This window comes from Bombina bombina, chromosome 1 (genome assembly GCF_027579735.1).
Source record: "Bombina bombina isolate aBomBom1 chromosome 1, aBomBom1.pri, whole genome shotgun sequence".
Classification (NCBI taxonomy): Eukaryota; Metazoa; Chordata; class Amphibia; order Anura; family Bombinatoridae; genus Bombina; species Bombina bombina.
This window is the reverse complement of record NC_069499.1, coordinates 1,549,053,540-1,549,080,109: the sequence shown is the minus strand read 5'-3', so window position 1 is coordinate 1,549,080,109 and position 26,570 is coordinate 1,549,053,540. Positions and strand designations below refer to the sequence as shown.

Below are 26,570 nucleotides of genomic sequence, written 5' to 3'. Positions count from 1 at the left end.
AGGAAAGTCTTTCAAGCTGTTGTTTCTGGTTGGTGCTGGATTTTTATCTAGGCTTTTATCCTTTGTTTTTGCATAATAATAAAAAAAAAAAAAAACCTAAAAAATATTTAAGATCTTTCTAGTATTGTGAAAAAGACTCTCACCACCCGTATGAAAGAAAACCATAATTTAAGTTTAGCTGATAAATTCATTTTTTTTTGATGATGGTGAAAGTTGACGAGACCCAACCCTGTTAGTTTTTTGCTGGTGGTAGTTTGTATTTTATGACCCCTTTTTTTTGTTTGCTCTGTTTTCCTTTATCTGTATCTATTTGCTTGGCTATACATCTAATTACCATAGACGTGGGAGGACGTTTATAGAGCTCTGGTATGGGAAGCTTTGCCTACTCCTAGTGGTCAGGAGAGGCAATTCTCAGGAGTAATGGATCGTGGACTCACCATGAAAGAAATTCATTTTTGATATAATCTGTTTCTTTTTATGTTTACTCTGATTTATCATATATTTTACTAAAAGAGCACTATTTCATATGTCTTTAAATAGTTTGATCCCTATAAATGCAATTATGATAGCACAAATGTTAAAAATAGAAACGTACCACTTTCAGTTTGTTTGCCTATAGTATCTCTAATGCCTTAGGTACTTTCAATGTAGAACATGTAAGTGTATAACTATTTGTACAATATTCTAGCAGTTGCTTCATCAAAGAATACTAATTATCAGTATTGAAAGTTTGTCATGTGAACAAGCAGTAGTTAGATATTCAAGTATTTGCTCTCAATTGTGTTACTATTAGAAAAGTGGTGCATCTGATTCAGTTTCTACCATATTTCATGACACCACCACCACCCAATAGCCAACTACATGAGTCTACAGGCATCGCCTTGTTGGATGAAAGAGTTTCACTTACCACAGGACAGGATCTATTAGCACCATCAGATTTGGTTGATCATTGTGCTGGAACTTAGAACAGTTTATATCCAGACATTCTATTCAAGGTCTGCTCTTGCATCCAAATATGTATCTGCTTTCTTGGCAGCTCAGTGGCACCATTAGAAGAAATGTAGATTATTAGAACCAGTGGTAGATATACTGTTGCTAGCCAACAACGTATACAAGTATTCAATTTGTGTATTAGAGCTGTCTATAAATTAATTCCATGTACTTAAATTGTGTGGAAAAAATTCATGAAACATTTCAGCTCTAACAAATTAAAAGTTCAGATTTTAACATAAGCTATTACTGGAATTAAATAGGCTCAGTTGTCACTGGACCTACATTGCTTTCAAGCAGCAGCCAGTATTCATCCAAAATGCAATCAGTAGCTCCGAGGGATTTTGACTTTGGTCCTCGATTTGGTTTTGATGATCTCTCATTTTGAACCACTAAGGAAATCATGAACTTCAAATGAAAAGCCGAATTACAGGTTCTATATTATACTATTCACCTTAACCTGTTCTTCATTCAGGAGAAATTAGTTTTTTAGCAGATCCTAAATCCATGCCTTAAAGAGACAGTAAAGTAAAAAAAAAAAAAACTTTCATGATTTAAATAGGGCATGTAATTTTAAACAACGTTCCAATTTACTTTTATTACCAATTTTGCTTTGTTCTCTTGGTATTCTTAGCTGAAAGCTAAATCTAGGAGGTTCATATGCTAATTTCTTAGACCTTGAAGACTGCCTCTAATCTGAAAGCGTTTTGACAGTTTTTCACCACTAGAGGGCGTTAGTTCATGTGTTTCATATAGATAACATTGAGCTCAGGCACGTGAAGCTCGAGTTAGCACTGATTGGCTAAAAATGCGAGTCTGTCAAAAGAACTGAAATAAGGGGGCAGTTTGCAGAGGCATAGATACAAGGTAATCAGTATATTATTATAACTGTGTTGGTTATGCAAAATTGGGGAATGGGTAATAAAGGGATTATCAACCTTTTTAAACAACAAAAATTCTGGTGTTTACTGTCCCTTTAATAGTCTCTGAATTTCATGTTTCCCAAGGCGATTCTATATTTTGTCCTGATAAAAATAAAAGCAATTGGAAGAAGTTATACACCCTAGATATTTAATAAGATATTTACTGAACAGACAACATAATCTAGAAAACCTTTTAGACTGCCAGTGATCCCACAGGGATATATATGTTCATGCTCTATACTCACCACCCAATAAAACTACAGTTTTTGTATCTATTGTTGGATATTCCAGCTCTACTGACCAATTAATAAAGTCATTCACACCACCATGGCTTAGACTGTTCCTACATCTTATTGCAGCTGACGTCTTCTAATTTGTTATACAAAGCAGCAGTTTAGAGTTGTTTTTACACATTTATGAAAAATTACAAATTGGAGAGTTCTCTTTCTCCAACATTGGTGTGTCCGGTCCACGGCGTCATCCATTACTTGTGGGATATTCTCCTCCCCTACTGGGAAAGGCAAGGAGAGCACACAGCAAGAGCTGTCCATATAGCTCCCCCTCTGGCTCCGCCCCCCAGTCATTCTCCTTGCCGCTCTGAACAAGTAGCATCTCCACGGGGATGGTGAGGAGTTTGTGGTGTTAGTTGTAGTTTTTTATTTCTTCTATCAAGAGTTTGTTATTTTAAAATAGTGCTGGCTTGTACTATTTACTCTACAACAGAAAAGTGATGAAGATTTCTGTTTAAGAGGGCTATGATTTTAGCACAAGTAACTAAAATCCATTACTGTTACCACGCAGGACTGTTGAAACCAGAGAACTTCAGTTGGGGGTAACAGTTTGCAGACTCATCTGCTTCAGTTATGACTAGTCTCCTTCTAACAACACAGGCTAATGCTAGATGACAGTCATTTTTCCCCTCAGGGAAAACGGTAAGCCATTTTTCTTTCACCTCAGCAAAAAAGATAACAGGCTTCCCCTTTTTGATTTTTATGCTGGTAGACACTGTTAGGGGCCAAATCGATTGTTTTTTATTACAATACCATGACATTTGAAATGTTTTATAAACTTATACACACTTGGGGACGTTTTTTATTGATCTGGCTTGTTTTAGACACCTAAATCTAGTCAGGAAGGCCCCTTCACTCTAGTATACTGAGGGAGGAGGCCTCATTTTGGAGCTTCAGCTGCACAGTTGATTTTAAGGCAGTGCATGCAGTTTCATGTGAGAGGGTCCTGTGGCTCAGAAAGTGACCCCCAGAAGGCTTTTTTCTGTGGATGGTTGACCCCTAAGGAAGGTAAAAAGCTACAGCAATGCTGTAGCAGGGATTGTGGTGTATAAAAACGGTTAAATCCAACAATTAGCTCCGGTTTGCTTGTTTTAAGAGCTAGAGTCTCCATATTTGCTAAGCATTAAGTCACTGGGGTCCAAATTTCATAAAAATCGGATATTGCCTTCATAGTTTTTTGAACATTCAGAAATAAAGTGTGTCATTTATTTTTTAAAGAGACAGTAACGTTTTTGTTTAAAATCGTTTTTATTGCATTGTTTGCCTGCCTAAATCTGTTTAACATGTCTGTGCCATCAGATAACCTATGTTCTGTGTGTGTAGAGACAAATGTGGTTCCCCCTTTGAGTGTGTGTGATAATTGTGCCATAGCATCCAAACAAAATAAGGACAGCTCTGTTACATTTCATAATGTTGCCCAAGATGATTATCTAATGAAGGTAGTGGGGATAGTTCTACGTCCTCTCCTTCTGTGTCTACACCAGTTTTGCCCGCGCAGGCGACACCTAGCGCGCCAGTGCTTATATCTATGCAACAATTAACAGCAGTAGTGGATAATTCTATAGCAAATCTTTTATCCAAACTGCCAGCATTTCAGAGAAAGCGTGATTGTTCAGTTTTAAATATAGATAAAAAGGATGAACAATCAGACGCTGACGATGCCTTATCTATTTTACCCTCACATCAATCGGAATTGGCTGTGAGGGAAGGGCTGTCTGAGGGTGAAATTTCAGACTCAGGAAAAATTTCTCCACAGGCAGAACCTGATATAGTAGCATTTAAGTTTAAGCTAGAACATCTCCGCGCTTTGCTTAAGGAGGTATTAGCTACTCTGGATGACTGTGATTCTATGGTAGTACCAGAGAAGTTGTGCAAATTGGACAAATTTTTAGAGGTCCCAGTGCACGACAACGCTTTTCCAATACCCAGGAGGGTAGCTAACATAGTGGATAAGGAGTGGGAGAAGCCAGGTGTACCCTTTGCCCCACCTCCTATATTTAAGAAAATGTTTCCCATAGTAGACCCTAGAAGGGACGCATGGCAGACGGTCCCGAAGGTTGAGGGAGCTGTTTCAACACTAGCGAAGCGCAAAACTATTCCTATAGAGGACAGCTGCGCTTTCAAAGATCCTATGGATAAAAAATTGGAAGGATTGCTTAAAAAGATTTTTGTTCAGCAAGGGTTCATCCTTCAACCAGCTACATGTGTTATTACTGTCACTTCAGCTGCGTCCTTTTGGTTCGAGGAACTAGAAAGGTCGCTCCAGAAAGAGACTTCCTATGAAAAAGTCATGGACAGAATTCACGCATTAAAGTTAGCTAATTCCTTTATATTGGATGCCGCTTTTCAAATTGGCGGCGAAAAACTCAGGTTTTGCTATAGTAGCGCGGAGGGCGCTTTGGCTAAAATCCTGGTCGGCAGATGTGTCGTCCAAGACTAAGTTACTTAATATTCCTTTCAAGGGTAAGACCCTTTTTGGGCCGGAATTGAAGGAAATTATTTCAGACATCACTGGGGGTAAGGGCCATGCCCTCCCACAGGTTAGGCCTTTTAAGGCTAAGAACAAGTCTAATTTTCGTTCCTTTCGCAATTTCAGGAACGGACCGGCTAATAACTCCACTGCCGCTAGACAAGAAGGTAACGCGGCCCAGCCCAAACCCGCTTGGAAGCCCCTGCAAGGCTGGAACAAGGGTAAACAGACCAAGAAACCTGCTGCTGCTACCAAGACAGCATGAAGAGGTAGCCCCCGATCCGGGACCGGATCTGGCAGGGGGCAGACTATCTCTCTTCGCTCAGACTTGGGCAAGAGATGTTCAGGATCCCTGGGCACTAGAGATAGTCTCCAAGGGATACCTGCTAGAGTTCAAGGGACTTCCTCCAAAGGGAAGGTTCCACCTGTCTCGCTTATCTTCAGACCAGATAAAGAAACAGGCATTCTTACATTGTATAAGAGACCTATCAAAGATGGGAGTGATAAACCCAGTCCCCTCCGGGGAACAGGGTCTAGGTTTTTACTCAAACCTGTTTGTGGTTCCCAAAAAAGAGGGAACTTTCAGGCCAATTCTGGATTTAAAGATTTTAAACAAGTTCCTCAGAGTTCCATCCTTCAAGATGGAAACCATTCGGACAATCTTGCCGACAATCCAGCAGGGTCAATATTTGACTACAGTGGATCTAAAGGATGCGTATCTGCATATCCCAATCCACAAAACTCTTCATCAGTTCCTGAGGTTCGCCTTTCTGGACAAACATTTTCAGTTCGTGGCTCTTCCATTCGGTTTAGCCACTGCTCCCAGAATTTTCACAAAGGTGCTAGGGTCCCTTCTAGCGGTCCTAAGGCCGAGGGGCATCGCTGTAGCACCTTATCTAGACTACATCCTAATCCAAGCGTCGTCTCTTTCCAAAGCATGGGCCCACACAGACATTGTGTTGGCTTTTCTCAGATCTCACGGGTGGAAGGTGAACATAGAAAAGAGTTCACTGTCACTGTCCACAAGGGTTCCTTTTCTGGGAACAATAATAGATTCTGTGGAAATGAAGATCTTCCTGACAGAAGTCAGAAAGCTAAAGCTTCTAAACGCTTGTCGAGTTCTTCATTCTATTCCTCAACCCTCCATAGCTCAGTGCATGGAAGTAATAGGCTAATGGTCGCAGCAATGGACGTGGTTCCTTTTGCTCGAATTCATCTAAGACCATTACAGCTGTGCATGCTCAATCAGTGGAATGGGGACTATACAGACTTGTCCCCCCAAATTCAAGTAGACCAGGTAACCAGGGACTCACTTCTCTGGTGGTTGACCCAGGATCACCTGTCTCAGGGAATGAGTTTCCGCAGACCGGAGTGGGTCATCGTTACGACCGACGCCAGCCTCTTGGGGTGGGGCGCGGTCTGGGACTCCCTGAAAGCTCAGGGCCTATGGTCTCGGGAAGAGTCGCTTCTCCCGATAAACATTTTGGAACTAAGAGCAATATTCAATGCACTCCTGGCTTGGCCTCAGCTAGCGGAAGCCAGGTTCATAAGATTTCAGTCGGACAACATAACGACTGTTGCGTACATCAATCATCAGGGGGGAACAAAGAGTTCCCTAGCGATGAAGGAAGTAACCAAGATCATCCAATGGGCAGAGAATCACTCCTGCCATCTATCTGCTATTCACATTCCAGGAGTAGACAACTGGGAGGCGGACTATTTGAGTCGTCAGACTTTCCATCCGGGGGAGTGGGAACTCCACCCGGAGGTCTTTACTCAGTTAACCCAATTATGGGGCATTCCAGACATGGATCTAATGGCGTCCCGTCAGAACTTCAAGATTCCTTGCTACGGGTCCAGATCCAGGGATCCCAAGGCGACTCTAGTGGATGCATTAGTGGCGCCTTGGTCGTTCAACCTAGCGTATGTGTTTCCACCGTTTCCTCTCCTTCCCAGGCTCATAGCCAGGATCAAACAGGAGAAGGCCTCGGTGATTCTGATAGCTCCTGCGTGGCCACGCAGGACTTGGTATGCAGACCTGGTGAATATGTCATCGGCTCCACCATGGAAGCTACCTTTGAGACAGGATCTTCTAGTACAAGGTCCATTCGAACATCCAAATCTAGTTTCTCTGCAGCTGACTGCTTGGAAATTGAACGCTTGATTTTATCCAAGCGTGGGTTTTCAAATTCTGTGATAGATACTCTGGTCCAAGCCAGAAAACCTGTGACTAGAAAGATTTACCATAAAATATGGAAAAAATATATCTGTTGGTGTGAATCCAAGGGATTCTCCTGGAGTAAGATTAAAATTCCAAAGATTCTCTCCTTTCTCCAAGAAGGTTTGGATAAAGGGTTGTCAGCTAGTTCTCTAAAAGGACAGATCTCTGCTTTATCTGTCTTGTTACACAAACGACTGGCAGCTGTGCCAGATGTACAAGTTTTTGTTCAGGCTTTGGTTAGAATCAAGCCTGTTTACAGACCCATGACTCCTCCTTGGAGTCTAAATTTAGTTCTTTCAGTTCTTCAAGGGGTTCCGTTTGAACCTTTACATTCCATAGATATTAAGTTACTATCTTGGAAAGTTCTGTTTTTGGTTGCTATTTCTTCTGCTAGAAGAGTTTCTGAATTATCTGCTTTGCAGTGTAATCCACCCTATCTGGTTTTCCATTCAGATAAGGTTGTTTTGCGTACTAAGCCTGGTTTTCTTCCAAAAGTTGTTTCCAACAAGAATATTAACCAGGAGATAGTTGTTCCTTCTCTGTGTCCGAATCCAGTTTCAAAGAAGGAACGTTTATTACACAATTTAGATGTTGTTCGTGCTTTAAAGTTCTATTTGAAAACGACAAAAGATTTGAGACCAACCTCATCTTTGTTAGTCGTTAACTCTGGTAAGAGGAGAGGTCAAAAAGCTACTGCTACCTCTCTCTCTTTCTGGCTGAAAAGCATTATCCGATTGGCTTATGAGACTGCCGGACGGCAGCCTCCTGACCGAATCACAGCTCATTCTACTAGGGCTGTGGCTTCCACATGGGCCTTCAAGAACGAGGCTTCTGTTGATTAGATATGTAAGGCAGCGACTTGGTCTTCTCTGCACACTTTTGCCAAATTCTACAAATTTGATACTTATGCTTCTTCGGAGGCTATTTTTGGGAGAAAGGTTTTGCAAGCCGTGGTGCCTTCCATTTAGGTAACCTGATTTGCTCCCTCCCTTCATCCGTGTCCTAAAGCTTTGGTATTGGTTCCCACAAGTAATGGATGACGCCGTGGACCGGACACACCAATGTTGGAGAAAACAGAATTTATGCTTACCTGGTAAATTACTTTCTCCAACGGTGTGTCCGGTCCACGGCCCGCCCTGGTTTTCTAATCAGGTTGAAAAAAATTTCTTTATACACTACAGTCACCATGGCACCCTATAGTTTCTCCTTTTTCTCCTAACCGTCGTTCGAATGACTGGGGGGCGGAGCCAGAGGGGGAGCTATATGGACAGCTCTTGCTGTGTGCTCTCCTTGCCTTTCCCAGTAGGGGAGGAGAATATCCCACAAGTAATGGATGACGCCGTGGACCGGACACACCGTTGGAGAAAGTAATTTACCAGGTAAGCATAAATTCTGTTTTTTTTCATCAGCCAGGTATTCCTTTTGTTCTATCCACCAAATGTGAATATTTTTGGGAAACTGTTACTAAGGTAGATGCAGCTATTTCCACCTTGGCCAGGCGTACCACTATTCCTTTGTGATATAGTTCCTCTTTTAAGGATCCATTAGATAAAGATATTGAAGGGTTTCCAAGGCGATCCTTTCAGCTTGCAGGTTTTATGTTTAGACCTGCATTCAGTGTATCCTGTGTCGCCGCTGCGACTGCTGTTTGGTGTGATCTTGTTTCTGGGGAAAGCACTGGATGAGATTTAGGATCGTATTAATCTCCTAAGAATAGCAAATTCCTTCTTTATTTGTGATGCAGCAGTGGAAACAATTTGCATTTAGCTAGGCGAGCTTTGCTGCTTAACTTTGTGGCTTAACTTTTGGCCTGCTTTTTCTCCCCTTCCAGGGTAAATCTCTGTTTGGGCATCATCTGGATGCTATTATTGCCACAGTCACTGGGGTTAAGGAAGCTTTTCTGCCCAGGATAAAAAAAAATCTAAGGGTATTTTTGCCCATAGTTCTGGCTACATCAAATCCTTCTGGAAGTCTAACTCTTCTTGGTCTTAAAACAAACAGATCAAGGAGTCCACCCCAGTTCTCAAGACGGCATGAAGTTGCGGCCCCCATACCAGATCAGTCTCTGGTGGGGGAGTTGATTTAGTTTATTTTGGGAGTCTTGGGAGAAATCTGTTCAGGATCCCTGGATATTGCAAATAATTTCCTAGGAATATCAAATATGTTTTTGTTCAAGGCCTCCTTGGGGAACATTCTTTATGCCTCGAGTGCCTCAAGATCCTTTAAAGGCCCAAGCTTTTTTGGCTTGTGTGAGAGATCTGGAATTAATGGGAGTGATTACTGCAGTTCCAACTCCAGAATTAAACCAGGGGTCTTTTTCAAATCTCTTTATAGTACCAAAGAAAGAGGGTACTTTTCGGCCTGTTAAAGATCTCAACATATTGAACAAATTCTTAAAGGTTCCTACTTTCAAGATGGGGAGAATTTACACTTTACTTCCTTTAGTGCAGGAGGGTCAGTTTATGTTTTCCTTAGATTTAAAATATGCTTATCCACAGGGATCATGTCAAGTTCCTGAGATTTGCTTTTCTAGACCAGCATTTCCAGTTTGTAGCCCTCTCCTTTTGTTCTGGCCACAGTTCCCTGAGTATTTACAAAAGTAATGGGAGCTCTGTTGTCTGTGGTTCGAGCTCAAGGAATTTCTGTAGTTCCTTACTTAGACGACTGGTATGGCTTCTTATCATCTGTCTGCGTCTCACACTCAGATTGTTCTTCAGTAGCTTCAGAGTCACACTTGGAATATAAATCTTCCAAAAAGCTCATTAACTCCTCAGACTCGTGTGTCTTTTCTGTGTTTCATAAAAGATTCTGTGACCGTTTTTGCCTCTGACAGATCAATGCAGACTGAAGCTGCAACAGGTCTGTGCCCTTCTGCAGTTGAATCCTTTCCCTTCCATTACTCAGTCCATGGAAATTGTGGGTGTCATGGTGGGTACCTAAGCTGCAGTTCAATTTGCCAGATTTCATCTGTAGACCCTCCAATTGCAGGTGTTGCATCATTGGAATGGGGACTACGAGGATCTGTCTCAGAGTTTGGTCTCCTCAGGAGACAAGTTTTCTCCAACATAGGTGTGTCCGGTCCACGGCGTCATCCTTACTTGTGGGATATTCTCTTCCCCAACAGGAAATGGCAAAGAGCCCAGCAAAGCTGGTCACATGATCCCTCCTAGGCTCCGCCTACCCCAGTCATTCTCTTTGCCGTTGTACAGGCAACATCTCCACGGAGATGGCTTAGAGTTTTTTAGTGTTTAACTGTAGTTTTTATTATTCAATCAAGAGTTTGTTATTTTGAAATAGTGCTGGTATGTACTATTTACTCAGAAACAGAAAAGAGATGAAGATTTCTGTTTGTATGAGGAAAATGATTTTAGCAACCGTCACTAAAATCCATGGCTGTTCCACACAGGACTGTTGAGAGCAATTAACTTCAGTTGGGGGAACAGTGAGCAGTCTCTTGCTGCTTGAGGTATGACACATTCTAACAAGACGATGTAATGCTGGAAGCTGTCATTTTCCCTCTGGGATCCGGTAAGCCATGTTTATTACGATTGTAAATAAGGGCTTCAAAAAGGGCTTATTAAGACTGTAGACTTTTTTTGGGCTAAATCGATTGATTATTAACACATATTTAGCCTTGAGGAATCATTTTATCTGGGTATTTTGATATAATAATATCGGCAGGCACTGTTTTAGACACCTTATTCTTTAGGGGCTTTCCCAAAGCATAGGCAGAGCCTCATTTTCGCGCCGGTGTTGCGCACTTGTTTTTGAGAGGCATGGCATGCAGTCGCATGTGAGAGGAGCTCTGATACTTAGAAAAGACTTTCTGAAGGCGTCATTTGGTATCGTATTCCCCTTGGGGCTTGGTTGGGTCTCAGCAAAGCAGATACCAGGGACTGTAAGGGGTTAAAGTTCAAAACGGCTCCGGTTCCGTTATTTTAAGGGTTAAAGCTTCCAAATTTGGTGTGCAATACTTTTAAGGCTTTAAGACACTGTGGTGAAAATTTGGTGAATTTTGAACAATTCCTTCATGTTTTTTCGCATTTGCAGTAATAAAGTGTGTTCAGTTTAAAATTTAAAGTGACAGTAACGGTTTTATTTTAAAACGTTTTTTGTACTTGTTATCAAGTTTATGCCTGTTTAACATGTCTGAACTACCAGATAGACTGTGTTCTGAATGTGGGGAAGCCAGAATTCCTATTCATTTAAATAAATGTGATTTATGTGACAATGACAATGATGCCCAAGATGATTCCTCAAGTGAGGGGAGTAAGCATGGTACTGCATCATTCCCTCCTTCGTCTACACGAGTCTTGCCCACTCAGGAGGCCCCTAGTACATCTAGCGCGCCAATACTCCTTACTATGCAACAATTAACGGCTGTAATGGATAATTCTGTCAAAAACATTTTAGCCAAAATGAACACTTATCAGCGTAAGCGCGACTGCTCTGTTTTAGATACTGAAGAGCATGACGACGCTGATATTAATATTTCTGAAGGGCCCCTAACTCAGTCTGATGGGGCCAGGGAGGTTTTGTCTGAGGGAGAAATTACTGATTCAGGGAACATTTCTCAACAAGCTGAACCTGATGTGATTGCATTTAAATTTAAGTTGGAACATCTCCGCATTCTGCTTAAGGAGGTATTATCCACTCTGGATGATTGTGACAAGTTGGTCATCCCAGAGAAACTATGTAAAATGGACAAGTTCCTAGAGGTGCCGGGGCTCCCAGAAGCTTTTCCTATACCCAAGCGGGTGGCGGACATTGTTACTAAAGAATGGGAAAGGCCCGGTATTCCTTTCGTCCCTCCCCCCATATTTAAAAAATTGTTTCCTATGGTCGACCCCAGAAAGGACTTATGGCAGACAGTCCCCAAGGTCGAGGGAGCGGTTTCCACTTTAAACAAACGCACCACTATACCCATAGAGGATAGTTGTGCTTTCAAAGATCCTATGGATAAAAAATTAGAAGGTTTGCTTAAAAAGATGTTTGTTCAGCAGGGTTACCTTCTACAACCAATTTCATGCATTGTCCCTGTCGCTACAGCCGCATGTTTCTGGTTCGATGAGCTGATAAAGGCGGTCGACAGTGATTCTCCTCCTTATGAGGAGATTATGGACAGAATCAATGCTCTCAAATTGGCTAATTCTTTCACCCTAGACGCCACTTTGCAATTGGCTAGGTTAGCGGCTAAGAATTCTGGGTTTGCTATTGTGGCGCGCAGAGCACTTTGGTTGAAATCTTGGTCGGCTGATGCGTCTTCCAAGAACAAGTTACTTAACATTCCTTTCAAGGGGAAAACGCTGTTTGGCCCTGACTTGAAAGAGATTATCTCGGATATCACTGGGGGTAAGGGCCACGCCCTTCCTCAGGATCGGCCTTTCAAGGCAAAGAATAAACCTAATTTTCGTCCCTTTCGTAGAAACGGACCAGCCCAAAGTGCTACGTCCTCTAAGCAAGAGGGTAATACTTCTCAAGCCAAGCCAGCTTGGAGACCAATGCAAGGCTGGAACAAGGGAAAGCAGGCCAAGAAACCTGCCACTGCTACCAAGACAGCATGAAATGTTGGCCCCCGATCCGGGACTGGATCTGGTGGGGGGCAGACTCTCTCTCTTCGCTCAGGCTTGGGCAAGAGATGTTCTGGATCCTTGGGCGCTAGAAATAGTCTCCCAAGGTTATCTTCTGGAATTCAAGGGACTTCCCCCAAGGGGGAGGTTCCACAGGTCTCAGTTGTCTTCAGACCACATAAAAAGACAGGCATTCTTACATTGTGTAGAAGACCTGTTAAAAATGGGAGTGATTCATCCCGTTCCATTAAGAGAACAAGGGATGGGGTTCTACTCCAATCTGTTTATAGTTCCCAAAAAAGAGGGAACGTTCAGACCAATCTTAGATCTCAAGATCTTAAACAAGTTTCTCAAGGTTCCATCGTTCAAGATGGAAACCATTCGAACTATTCTTCCTTCCATCCAGGAAGGTCAATTCATGACCACGGTGGATTTAAAGGATGCGTATCTACATATTCCTATCCACAAGGAACATCATCGGTTCCTGAGGTTCGCATTCCTGGACAAACATTACCAGTTCGTGGCGCTTCCTTTCGGATTAGCCACTGCTCCAAGGATTTTCACAAAGGTACTAGGGTCCCTTCTAGCTGTGCTAAGACCAAGGGGCATTGCTGTAGTACCTTACTTGGACGACATTCTGATTCAAGCGTCGTCCCTTCCTCAAGCAAAGGCTCACACGGACATTGTCCTGGCCTTTCTCAGATCGCACGGATGGAAAGTGAACGTGGAAAAGAGTTCTCTATCTCCGTCAACAAGGGTTCCCTTCTTGGGAACAATAATAGACTCCTTAGAAATGAGGATTTTTCTGACAGAGGCCAGAAAAACAAAACTTCTAGACTCTTGTCGGATACTTCATTCCGTTCCTCTTCCTTCCATAGCTCAGTGCATGGAAGTGATCGGGTTGATGGTAGCGGCAATGGACATAGTTCCTTTTGCACGCATTCATCTAAGACCATTACAACTGTGCATGCTCAGTCAGTGGAATGGGGACTATACAGACTTGTCTCCGAAGATACAAGTAAATCAGAGGACCAGAGACTCACTCCGTTGGGGGCTGTCCCTGGACAACCTGTCACGAGGGATGACATTCCGCAGACCAGAGTGGGTCATTGTCACGACCGACGCCAGTCTGATGGGCTGGGGCGCGGTCTGGGGATCCCTGAAAGCTCAGGGTCTTTGGTCTCGGGAAGAATCTCTTCTACCGATAAATATTCTGGAACTGAGAGCGATATTCAATGCTCTCAAGGCTTGGCCTCAGCTAGCGAGGGCCAAGTTCATACGGTTTCAATCAGACAACATGACAACTGTTGCGTACATCAACCATCAGGGGGGAACAAGGAGTTCCCTGGCGATGGAAGAAGTGACCAAAATCATTCTATGGGCGGAGTCTCACTCCTGCCACCTGTCTGCTATCCACATCCCAGGAGTGGAAAATTGGGAAGCGGATTTTCTGAGTCGTCAGACATTGCATCCGGGGGAGTGGGAACTCCATCCGGAAATCTTTCCCCAAGTCACTCAGCTGTGGGGCATTCCAGACATGGATCTGATGGCCTCTCGTCAGAACTTCAAAGTTCCTTGCTACGGGTCCAGATCCAGGGATCCCAAGGCGGCTCTAGTGGATGCACTAGTAGCACCTTGGACCTTCAAACTAGCTTATGTGTTCCCGCCGTTTCCTCTCATCCCCAGGCTGGTAGCCAGGATCAATCAGGAGAGGGCGTCGGTGATCTTGATAGCTCCTGCGTGGCCACGCAGGACTTGGTACGCAGATCTGGTGAATATGTCATCGGCTCCTCCTTGGAAGCTACCTTTGAGACGAGACCTTCTTGTTCAGGGTCCGTTCGAACATCCGAATCTGGTTTCACTCCAGCTGACTGCTTGGAGATTGAACGCTTGATCTTATCGAAGCGAGGATTCTCAGATTCTGTTATCGATACTCTTGTTCAGGCCAGAAAGCCTGTAACTAGAAAGATTTACCACAAAATTTGGAAAAAATATATCTGTTGGTGTGAATCTAAAGGATTCCCTTGGGACAAGGTTAAGATTCCTAGGATTCTATCCTTCCTTCAAGAAGGATTGGAAAAAGGATTATCTGCAAGTTCCCTGAAGGGACAGATTTCTGCCTTGTCTGTGTTACTTCACAAAAAGCTGGCCGCTGTGCCAGATGTTCAAGCCTTTGTTCAGGCTCTGGTTAGAATTAAGCCTGTTTACAAACCTTTGACTCCTCCTTGGAGTCTCAATTTAGTTCTTTCAGTTCTTCAGGGGGTTCCGTTTGAACCCTTGCATTCCGTTGATATTAAGTTATTATCTTGGAAAGTTTTGTTTTTAGTTGCAATTTCTTATGCTAGAAGAGTTTCAGAATTATCTGCTCTGCAGTGTTCTCCTCCTTATCTGGTGTTCCATGCAGATAAGGTGGTTTTACGTACTAAACCTGGTTTTCTTCCAAAAGTTGTTTCTAACAAAAACATTAACCAGGAGATTATCGTACCTTCTCTGTGTCCGAAACCAGTTTCAAAGAAGGAACGTTTGTTGCACAATTTGGATGTTGTTCGCGCTCTAAAATTCTATTTAGATGCTACAAAGGATTTTAGACAAACATCTTCCTTGTTTGTTGTTTATTCCGGTAAAAGGAGAGGTCAAAAAGCAACTTCTACCTCTCTCTCTTTTTGGATTAAAAGCATCATCAGATTGGCTTACGAGACTGCCGGACGGCAGCCTCCCGAAAGAATCACAGCTCATTCCACTAGGGCTGTGGCTTCCACATGGGCCTTCAAGAACGAGGCTTCTGTTGATCAGATATGTAGGGCAGCGACTTGGTCTTCACTGCACACTTTTACCAAATTTTACAAGTTTGATACTTTTGCTTCTTCTGAGGCTATTTTTGGGAGAAAGGTTTTGCAAGCCGTGGTGCCTTCCATTTAGGTGACCTGACTTGCTCCCTCCCTTCATCCGTGTCCTAAAGCTTTGGTATTGGTTCCCACAAGTAAGGATGACGCCGTGGACCGGACACACCTATGTTGGAGAAAACAGAATTTATGTTTACCTGATAAATTACTTTCTCCAACGGTGTGTCCGGTCCACGGCCCGCCCTGGTTTTTTTAATCAGGTCTGATAATTTATTTTCTTTAACTACAGTCACCACGGTACCATATGGTTTCTCCTATGCAAATATTCCTCCTTAACGTCGGTCGAATGACTGGGGTAGGCGGAGCCTAGGAGGGATCATGTGACCAGCTTTGCTGGGCTCTTTGCCATTTCCTGTTGGGGAAGAGAATATCCCACAAGTAAGGATGACGCCGTGGACCGGACACACCGTTGGAGAAAGTAATTTATCAGGTAAACATAAATTCTGTTTTTTTTTATTCTAGCTATTTTTTTTGGCTAGAAGGGTCTCTGAGCTTTTAGCTTTGCCATGCAAACATCTTTTCTTTTTAAAGACACGATGAGTCCACGGATTTCATCCTTACTTGTGGGATATTCACCTCCTGGTCAGCAGGAGGAGGCAAAGGGCACCACAGCAGAGCTGCTATATATAGCTCCTCTCTTCCCTCCCACTCCAGTCATTCTCTTTGCCTACATTAGTGATAGGAAGAGGTAAAGTGAGGTGTTAGAAAAGAGTTTTTTTATTTTTAAAGTAGTGCCAGAGAGTGCTGCTTTGCTCTAGGGTGTAGCCGTAGTCCATATCAGTCTCTACAGTAGAGCTTTTGGTGGCTTTAAAGCAATGGGAACTTGTGGGACATAATTCTCACTGCGCCTCCCATACATGATTTGCTGCCCTGCTTGTGAAAGTCTGAGGGAAGAGAATATACTCAGTACTTTTTCTGTTCCACAGGCCAATGTGAGGATGAGGACCTCGCAAACTGGGTGGGCTGCCCTCCTACCGGGCAGATTTCTGAGGTAAGTGCTAAATTCTTTTTTCTGCTAAAGGATATGCTGCAGGGAAAGAGGGAAAGTTTACCACACTATATACCCTACATTGGACACTAGATAATTCTGGCCCTAAGAGGGAGGGGGACAGTTTATCTGGCAGGACATGCAGACACTGGAGGACGCGGGGAAGTGGCTCTGTTTTTACTATAATCTAGCACATTTGCAGCTCCCAAAGGCTTATCTTACTTTTAGCCATCTGGGAGGTTTCTCCTTACACATTAGGGGATATGGAGGGTAGGTGCAGTGCTAGTTCCGTTGGCTTTATTTAGGTTAGTGGCCATCTGAGGGATCGTTCGTTCAGTTATACTTGTTTAGTCGTTGAGTCCATTCCTTGGCCTTCAGTGGCTCAGTGCATAGAGGTATCTGGGCTGATAGTGACGGCAATTTCGTCAGAATGCCAAGCTCCCGAGATATGGGTCGAGGTCTAGGGGTCCTCAGGCAGAACTGATAGATGCTCTGGCGGTTCCTTGGTTTTTCTATCTTGCATACTTATTTTCCTCCGTTTGGCTTCTTCCTCGAGTCATTGCTCGAATCAAACAGGAGAGGGCTCAGTGATCCTCATTGCGTGGCCTTGCAGGATTTGGTGTGCAGATCTGGTGGAAATGTCATCTTTGCCACCTTGGAAACTTCAGTTGAGGAAAGACCTTCTCATTCAAGGGTCCTTCCTTTGTCAGATCTAGTTTCTCTGAAGCTGACTGCTTGGAGATTGAACGCTTAATTTTATCCAAGCAGGGTTTTTCTGATTCGGTCATAGAGACCTTGAATTAGGCGCGTAAGCCTGTAACTAGAATGGTTTACCATTAGATATGGCCTAAATATCTTTATTGGTGTGAATCCAAAAACTACTCATGGAGTGGAGTTAGGATTCCCAGAATTTTGTCTTTTCTTCAAGAAGGATTGGAGAAGGGTTTATCGGCAGGTTCCCTAAAGGGTCAGATCTCTGCCTTATCTTTTTTGTTGCACAAATGTCTGGCGGATGTTCCAGACGTTCAATCCTTTTGTCAGGCTTTGGTTAGGATCAGGTCTGTGTTTAATCCAATTACTCCTCCAAGGAGTCTGAATTTAGTTCTTAAAGTTCTTCACAGGGTTCAGTGTGAGCCTATGCATTCCTTAGATATTGCTATCTTGGAAAGTTTTTATTTCTTGTTGCTGTTTCTTCAGCTCGAAGAGTGTCTGAACTTTCGGCATTATAATCCAATTCTCCTTACCTTATTTTCATTGTTGTTTTGCGTTCTAATCTAGGGTTCCTTACTAGGGTTGTTTCAAACAGGAATATTAATCAGGAGATTGTTGTTCCTTCCTTGCGTCCTAATCCTTCTCAGAAGGAGAGACTTCTACATAATTTGGACGTATTCAGTGCTTTGAAGTTTTACTTACAAGCGACTGAAGACTTTCGTCAGTCTTCTTTTCTGTTTGTAGTTTTTTTCTGGAAAACGTAGGGGTCAGAAAGCTACGGCTAACTCTCTTTCTTTTTGGTTGAAGAGTATTATCCGCTTTGCATATGAGACTGCTGAACAGCAGCCTCCTGAAAAAGTTACGGCTCATTCCGCTAGGGCTGTTGCTTCCTCATGAGCATTTCAACATGAAGCTTCTGTAGAACTTGGTCCTCTCTTCTCATTTTTTCAAATTTGATACTTTTGTCTCGGTTGAGGCTGTTTTTGGGAGAAAGGTTTTTCAAGCAGTGGTGTCTTCCGTTTAGGGTCCCTGTCTTGTCCCTCCCTTATCATCCGTGTACTCTAGCTTTGGTATTGTGTCCCACAAGTAAGGATGAAATCTGTGGACTCATCGTGTCTTTAAAAAGAAAAGGAAATTTATGCTTACCTGATAAATTTGTTTCTTTTTAGACACAATGAGTCCATGGCCCGCCCTGTTTTCTGTGACAGGTTCTTAATTTTTGTAAACTTCAGACACCTCTGCACCTTGGCTTTTCCTTTCTCTTCCTAACTTCGGTCGAATGACTGGAGTGGGAGGGAAGGGAGGAGCTATATATAGCAGCTCTGCTGTGGTGCTCTTTGCCTCCTCCTGCTGACCAGGAGGTGAATATCCCACAAGTAAGGATGAAATCCGTGGACTCATCGTGTCTAAAATGAAACAAATTTATCAGGTAAGCATAAATTTCCTTTTTCTGACTTTTCATCAGAATAAGGCTGTTCTTTGCCAAGCTATTCTTTTCTTCTTAAGGCGGAATCTAAAGATACTATCAATCAGGAAAACATAATTTATGCTTACCTGATAAATTCCTTTCTTCTGTAGTGTGATCAGTCCACGGGTCATCATTACTTCTGGGATATTACTCCTCCCCAACAGGAAGTGCAAGAGGATTCACCCAGCAGAGCTGCATATAGCTCCTCCCCTCTACGTCACTCCCAGTCATTCGACCAAGGACCAACGAGAAAGGAGAAGCCAAGGGTGAAGTGGTGACTGGAGTATAATTTAAAAAATATTTACCTGCCTTAAAAAACAGGGCGGGCCGTGGACTGATCACACTACAGAAGAAAGGAATTTATCAGGTAAGCATAAATTATGTTTTCTTCTGTTAAGTGTGATCAGTCCACGGGTCATCATTACTTCTGGGATACCAATACCAAAGCAAAAGTACACGGATGACGGGAGGGATAGGCAGGCTCTTTATACAGAAGGAACCACTGCCTGAAGAACCTTTCTCCCAAAAATAGCCTCCGAGGAAGCAAAAGTGTCAAATTTGTAAAATTTGGAAAAAGTATGAAGCGAAGACCAAGTTGCAGCCTTGCAAATCTGTTCAACAGAGGCCTCATTCTTAAAGGCCCAAGTGGAAGCCACAGCTCTAGTAGAATGAGCTGTAATTCTTTCAGGAGGCTGCTGTCCAGCAGTCTCATAGGCTAAACGAATTATGCTACGAAGCCAGAAAGAAAGAGAGGTAGCAGAAGCCTTTTGACCTCTCCTCTGACCAGAGTAAACGACAAACAGGGAAGACGTTTGTCGAAATTCCTTAGTTGCCTGTAAATAAAACTTTAGGGCACGAACTACATCCAGATTGTGCAGAAGACGTTCCTTCTTCGAAGAAGGATTTGGACACAAAGAAGGAACAACAATCTCTTGATTGATATTCCTGTTAGTGACTACCTTAGGTAAGAACCCAGGTTTAGTACGCAGAACTACCTTATCCGAATGAAAAATCAAATAAGGAGAATCACAATGTAGGGCTGATAACTCAGAGACTCTTCGAGCCGAGGAAATAGCCATTAAAAATAAAACTTTCCAGGATAACAACTTTATATCAATGGAATGAAGGGGTTCAAACGGAACGCCTTGTAAAACGTTAAGAACAAGGTTTAAACTCCATGGCGGAGCAACAGTTTTAAACACAGGCTTAATCCTGGCCAAAGCCTGACAAAAAGCCTGAACGTCTGGAACTTCTGACAGACGTTTGTGCAACAGAATGGACAGAGCTGAGATCTGTCCCTTTAATGAACTAGCAGATAAACCCTTTTCTAAACCTTCTTGTAGAAAAGACAATATCCTAGGAATCCTAACCTTACTCCAAGAGTAACCTTTGGATTCGCACCAATATAGGTATTTACGCCATATCTTATGGTAAATCCTTCTGGTAACAGGCTTCCTAGCCTGTATTAGGGTATCAATAACTGACTCAGAAAAACCACGTTTTGATAAAATCAAGCGTTCAATTTCCAAGCAGTCAGCTTCAGAGAAGTTAGATTTTGATGTTTGAAAGGACCCTGTATCAGAAGGTCCTGTTTCAGAGGTAGAGACCAAGGTGGACAGGATGACATGTCCACCAGGTCTGCATACCAAGTCCTGCGTGGCCATGCAGGTGCTATTAGAATAACTGATGCTCTCTCCTGTTTGATTCTGGCAATCAATCGAGGAAGCATCGGGAAGGGTGGAAACACGTAAGCCATCCTGAAGTCCCAAGGTGCTGTCAGGGCATCTATCAGGACTGCTCCTGGATCCCTGGATCTGGACCCGTAACGAGGAAGCTTGGCGTTCTGTCGAGACGCCATGAGATCTATCTCTGGTTTGCCCCACTGATGAAGTATTTGGGCAAAGACCTCCGGATGAAGTTCCCACTCCCCCGGATGAAAAGTCTGACGACTTAAGAAATCCGCCTCCCAGTTCTCCACTCCCGGGATGTGGATTGCTGACAGGTGGCAAGAGTGAAACTCTGCCCAGCGAATTATCTTTGTTACTTCCATCATTGCTAGGGAGCTTCTTGTCCCTCCCTGATGGTTGATGTAAGCTACAGTCGTGATGTTGTCCGACTGAAACCTGATGAACCCCCGAGTTATCAACTGGGGCCAAGCCAGGAGGGCATTGAGAACTGCTCTCAATTCCAGAATGTTTATTGGTAGGAGACTCTCCTCCTGACTCCATTGTCCCTGAGCCTTCAGAGAATTCCAGACGGCACCCCAACCTAGAAGGCTGGCGTCTGTTGTTACAATTGTCCAGTCTGGCCTGCTGAATGGCATCCCCCTGGACAGATGTGGCCGAGAAAGCCACCATAGAAGAGAATTTCTGGTCTCTTGATCCAGATTCAGAGAAGGGGACAAGTCTGAGTAATCCCCATTCCACTGACTTAGCATGCACAGTTGCAGTGGTCTGAGGTGTAAGCGTGCAAAGGGTACTATGTCCATTGCCGCTACCATCAAGCCGATTACCTCCATGCATTGAGCCACTGACGGTTGTTGAATGGAATGAAGGGTGCGGCAAGCACTTTGAAGTCTTGTTAACCTGTCTTCTGTCGGGTAAATCTTCATTTCTACAGAATCTATAAGAGTCCCCAGAAAGGGAACTCTTGTGAGTGGAACGAGTGAACTTTTCTTTTCGTTCACCTTCCATCCATGTGACCTTAGAAATGCCAGTACTAACTCTGTATGAGACTTGGCAGTTTGAAAGCTTGAAGCTTGTATCAGAATGTCGTCTAGGTACGGAGCTACCGAGATTCCCCGCGGTCTTAGTACCGCCAGAAGAGCACCCAGAACCTTTGTGAAGATTCTTGGAGCTGTAGCCAATCCGAATGGAAGAGCTACAAACTGGTAATGCCTGTCTAGGAAGGCAAACCTTAGGTACCGGTAATGATCTTTGTGAATCGGTATGTGAAGGTAAGCATCCTTTAAATCCACTGTGGTCATGTACTGACCCTTTTGGATCATGGGTAAAATTGTCCGAATAGTCTCCATCTTGAACGATGGAACTCTTAGGAATTTGTTTAGGATCTTTAAGTCCAGGATTGGTCTGAAAGTTCCCTCTTTTTTGGGGACCACAAACAGATTTGAGTAAAACCCTTGTCCCTGTTCCGACCGTGGAACTGGATGGATTACTCCCATTAACAAAAGCTCTTGTACGCAGCGTAGAAACGCCTCTTTCTTTGTTTGGTTTGATGACAACCTTGACAGATGAAATCTCTCTCTTGGAGGAGAGTATTTGAAGTCCAGAAGGTATCCCTGAGATATTATCTCTAGCGCCCAGGGATCCTGGACATCTCTTGCCCAAGCCTGGGCGAAGAGAGAAAGTCTGCCCCCCACTAGATCCGATCCCGGATCGGGGGCCCTCAATTCATGCTGTTTTAGGGGCAGCAGCAGGTTTCCTGGCCTGCTTGCCCTTGTTCCAAGACTGGTTAGGTCTCCAGCCTTGTCTGTAGCGAGCAACAGATCCTTCTTGCTTTGGAGCAGAGGAAGTTGATGCTGCTCCTGCTTTGAAATTCCGAAAGGAACGAAAATTAGACTGTCTGGCCTTAGGTTTGGCCCTGTCTTGAGGCAGGGCGTGGCCTTTACCTCCTGTAATGTCAGCGATAATTTCTTTCAAACCAGGCCCAAATAAGGTCTGCCCTTTAAAAGGTATATTAAGTAATTTAGACTTAGAAGTAACATCAGCTGACCAGGATTTTAGCCACAGTGCTCTGCGTGCCTGAATGGCGAATCCTGAATTCTTAGCCGTAAGTTTAGTTAAATGTACTACGGCCTCCGAAATGAATGAATTAGCTAGTTTAAGGACTCTAAGCTTGTCCGTAATGTCATCCAGAGTAGCTGAATTAATGGTCTCTTCCAGCGACTCAAACCAGAATGCCGCCGCAGCCGTGACCGGCGCAATGCATGCAAGGGGTTGCAATATAAAACCTTGTTGAACAAACATTTTCTTAAGGTAACCCTCTAACTTTTTATCCATTGGATCTGAAAAGGCACAGCTATCGATACTCCACCGGGATAGTGGTACGCTTAGCTAAAGTAGAAACTGCTCCCTCCACCTTAGGGACCGTCTGCCATAAGTCCCGTGTGGTGGCGTCTATTGGAAACATTTTTCTAAATATCGGAGGGGGTGAGAACGGTACACCGGGTCTATCCCACTCTTTAGTAATAATTTCAGTTAGTCTTTTAGGTATAGGAAAAATGTCGGTACTCGTTGGTACCGCAAAATATTTATCCAACCTACACATTTTCTCTGGTATTGCAACTGTGTTACAATCATTCAGAGCCGCTAACACCTCCCCTAGTAATACACGGAGGTTCTCCAGCTTAAATTTAAAATTTGAAATATCTGAATCCAATCTGTTTGGATCAGAACCGTCAGCCGCAGAATGAAGCTCTCCGTCCTCATGTTCTGCAAGTTGTGACGCAGTATCTGACATGGCCCTAGTATTATCAGCGCACTCTGTTCTCACCCCAGAGTGATCACGCTTGCCTCTTAGTTCTGGTAATCTAGCCAAAACTTCAGTCATAACAGTAGCCATATCTTGTAATGTTATCTGTAATGGCCGCCCAGATGTACTGGGCGCCACAATATCGCGCACCTCCCGAGCGGGAGATGCAGGTACTGACACGTGAGGAGAGTTAGTCGGCATAACTCTCCCCTCGCTGTTTGGTGAAATTTGTTCAATTTGTACAGATTGACTTTTATTTAAAGTAGCATCAATACAGTTAGTACATAAATTTCTATTGGGCTCCACTTTGGCATTGGAACAAATAACACAGGTATCTTCCTCTGAATCAGACATGTTTAACACACTAGCAAATAAACTTGCAACTTGGAATACAATTCTAGTAAAATATTATGAAAACGTACTGTGCCTATAAGAAGCACAGAAGATTTATGACAGTTGAAAATTAATAAACTGAAACAGTTATAGCATCAATCCTTGTAAACAACACAACTTTAGCAAAGGTTTGTTCCCATTAGCAAAAGACAACTAACTCTGATAGCAGAAAAAAAATTACAGAATAAACATTTTTTTTTTTTTTATCACAGTCAACTACAATCTCACAGCTCTGCTGTGAGAATTACCTCCCTCAAAACAAGTTTTGAAGACCCCTGAGTTCTGTAGAGATGAACCGGATCATGCAGGAAATACAATGAGCTGCTGACTGAAATTTTTTGATGCGTAGCAAAAGCGCCAAAAAAACGGCCCCTCTCCCTCACACACAACAGTGAGAGAGATCAGAAACTGTCAGAAATTAGATCAAGCAACTGCCAAGTGGAAAAATAGTGCCCAAACATTTATTCACTCAGTACCTCAGAAAATGAAAACGATTTTACATTCCAGCAAAAACGTTTAACATAAATTAAGAGTTATTAAAAAGCATGTTGCTAGTCCCTGCAAAATAGGCTAAAAGGTTTTATGTACACAGTGTAATTCCAGTGAAGTACCATTCCCCAGAATACTGAAGTGTAAAATATACATACATGACATTATATCGGTATGGCAGGATATTCCATTGTCAGAAAATAAAAGCTGCTACATACCTCTTTGCAGATTAATCTGCCCGCTGTCCCCTGATCTGAAGTTTACCTCTCCTCAGATGGCCGAGAAACAGCAATATGATCTTAACTACTCCGGCTAAAATCATAGTAAAAAACTCTGGTAGATTCTTCTTCAAACTCTGCCAGAGAGGTAATAACACACTCCGGTGCTATTATAAAATAATAAACTTTTGATTGAAGATATAAAACTAAGTATAATCACCATAGTCCTCTCACACATCCTATCTAGTCGTTGGGTGCAAGAGAATGACTGGGAGTGACGTAGAGGGGAGGAGCTATATGCAGCTCTGCTGGGTGAATCCTCTTGCACTTCCTGTTGGGGAGGAGTAATATCCCAGAAGTAATGATGACCCGTGGACTGATCACACTTAACAGAAGAAATTGTTGTTCTTTCTTTTTGTCCAGAATTCTAAGGTGCATCTTCTCCACAACTTGGATGTTGTAAAAACTCTCAAATATTAATGGGGAAGCCACAAAATATTTCAGACTTTTTTTCTTCTCTTTTTGTTCATTTTTCTGGGCCTCAAAAAGGCCATAAATCTCCAGTTGCTACTTTAGCACCTTGGCTTAAAGCCTTAATTCGCAAGGCTTGTTTGGTTGTGGGGATTACTCCCCCTGAATGCGTTACTGCTCTTTCCACTAGAGCAGTTGCTGCTACTTTCGTAATGAGGCTTCTATTGATAAGATTTGTAAGGCAGCTACTTGGTTGTCTTTACACACTTCGATGTGTATGCTACTTCTTAGGTTGCTTTTGGCAGGAAAGTTCTGCGGTCCATAGTGCCTGAATAGTAACGCTGCCCCCACTATTCACGGTGGTCTTGTGGATTCCATGACTTGGGTATTGATTTCAACACTTGACTCGTGGACTCTCACCATCTGATGAAAAGAGAAAATGTATGCTCACCCGATTAAAATATTTTGTTTTTCATAATGGAGAGGGTCTATTCTTTTTCTTAAGGTTACGGCAGTACTTTTATTTGCACTTCTTTGCCCTGTTTTATCTTTTTTGCCTTTCTGTTTTCCTTGTCTATATATATGACTGAGGATCATGGTAAGTGGGAGGGATTCAAAGCTCTGGTGTATCTTTTGCCTCCTTCTAGTGGTCAGGAGGGGAATATTCACACAAATTAATTACACAAATTAATGACTCATGGACTCTCACCATTATGAAAGAAATTAATTTATCAGGTAAAAGCATACATTTTGTTTTTTCACCTTAACTGCCCACCCTTATTTGCATATAAGTATGTTTACAAGACACCCTAAGCCAATGTCATGTGTTTGCTATTTATTTCCTGATTTATTTATTTTTTACATATATATATATATATATATATATATATATATATATATATATATATATATATATATATATATATATATATATATATATATATATATATATATATATATAAAAGAGAGTTTGCAGCTATTTCTAACTTCTATATTGGGATTAAATATCCTTATGTTAAGATTTAATTTGTCCTGCCATTTTGAAGTTGAAGAAGCTAAAGTGAAAATGCTATTCTGAGAATTTACTTGTTACTTATTTATTATCACTTTAGTGACAGTGATAACAAAGTGTTTTTTTCTGCTTCAGGAGAAGGTCCGGCTCAGATACAAATTGTCCTTCATGCTGGGGGAAGAGGCCAACACAGAAGTAGGAGAGGTGGACCAGTTTCCAGAGCCTGAGAAATGGGGGAAGCTATGACCTCAGACTGTGACGTGGACAGGGGGATGACTCCACTGTAAAATTTTGATTGTTTACACATCCTGTCAACTTCACGAGTATCTGCTGAGAAGAAGTGACTCACAAGGTGTGACAGAGAGCCCCACAGCACTTTATCCACTAAGAGGACTCGTCTCTGTTTGGGAGGGTCCAGGACCTGTATAGTTCATGTCTAAGAACCTGTGTGTCAGGTAGTAAAGGGGTTAACACACGTAATGAACAACCCTACAGTTCCAACTTTACCACCACAACTGAGCAGCAAGCTGGTCATTGTCAGCTGGTTAGTTTCTCAAGTGGTTAGTATTATTGCAATTAATTTATTTTTATTTTTTTCTTTGTAGCTTGTAAAAAAACGAGGACTGTGCGGTTGTGTCCACCAATAAATAACTGGCCTCTTAGCACTTTAAATCTTTCTCATTCCAGAGCATAACGTTACAGACTGCTACTTTTAAGGACACATCATTTGCTTTAGCCAACTACTGGGACCAAAACAGATTTTTAGTACAAGAGGCACTGTAGACAAGTTGTCACGCAGCAGTCTTGTTAAGCTTAGGGGCAATGACAGATGAAGTGTATCAGTAATGCAGTGACAATTGTCTATAGCAGGTGTAAGTTGTTTGGGTCTGATCAGGTTTCTCATAGGGAAGATTAGATATTGAGAAAAGAAGGCCTGTGGGACTGGCATACATTTAAGATCC

At 42.8% G+C, this 26,570-nt stretch overlaps 1 protein-coding gene across 1 annotated transcript in view; it reads left to right on the top strand.

Annotated features, from left to right (window-relative positions):
* Positions 1-26,280, top strand: part of GGA3 (golgi associated, gamma adaptin ear containing, ARF binding protein 3) — a 173,585-nt gene extending 147,305 nt beyond the window's left edge. The window contains exon 17 of the mRNA XM_053708918.1: positions 25,744-26,280. Within this exon, the coding sequence (XP_053564893.1) occupies positions 25,744-25,854 (111 nt within the window). The 3' untranslated portion in view covers positions 25,855-26,280. The remainder of the gene's footprint in view (positions 1-25,743) is intronic.
* Positions 26,281-26,570: the final 290 nt, after the last annotated feature.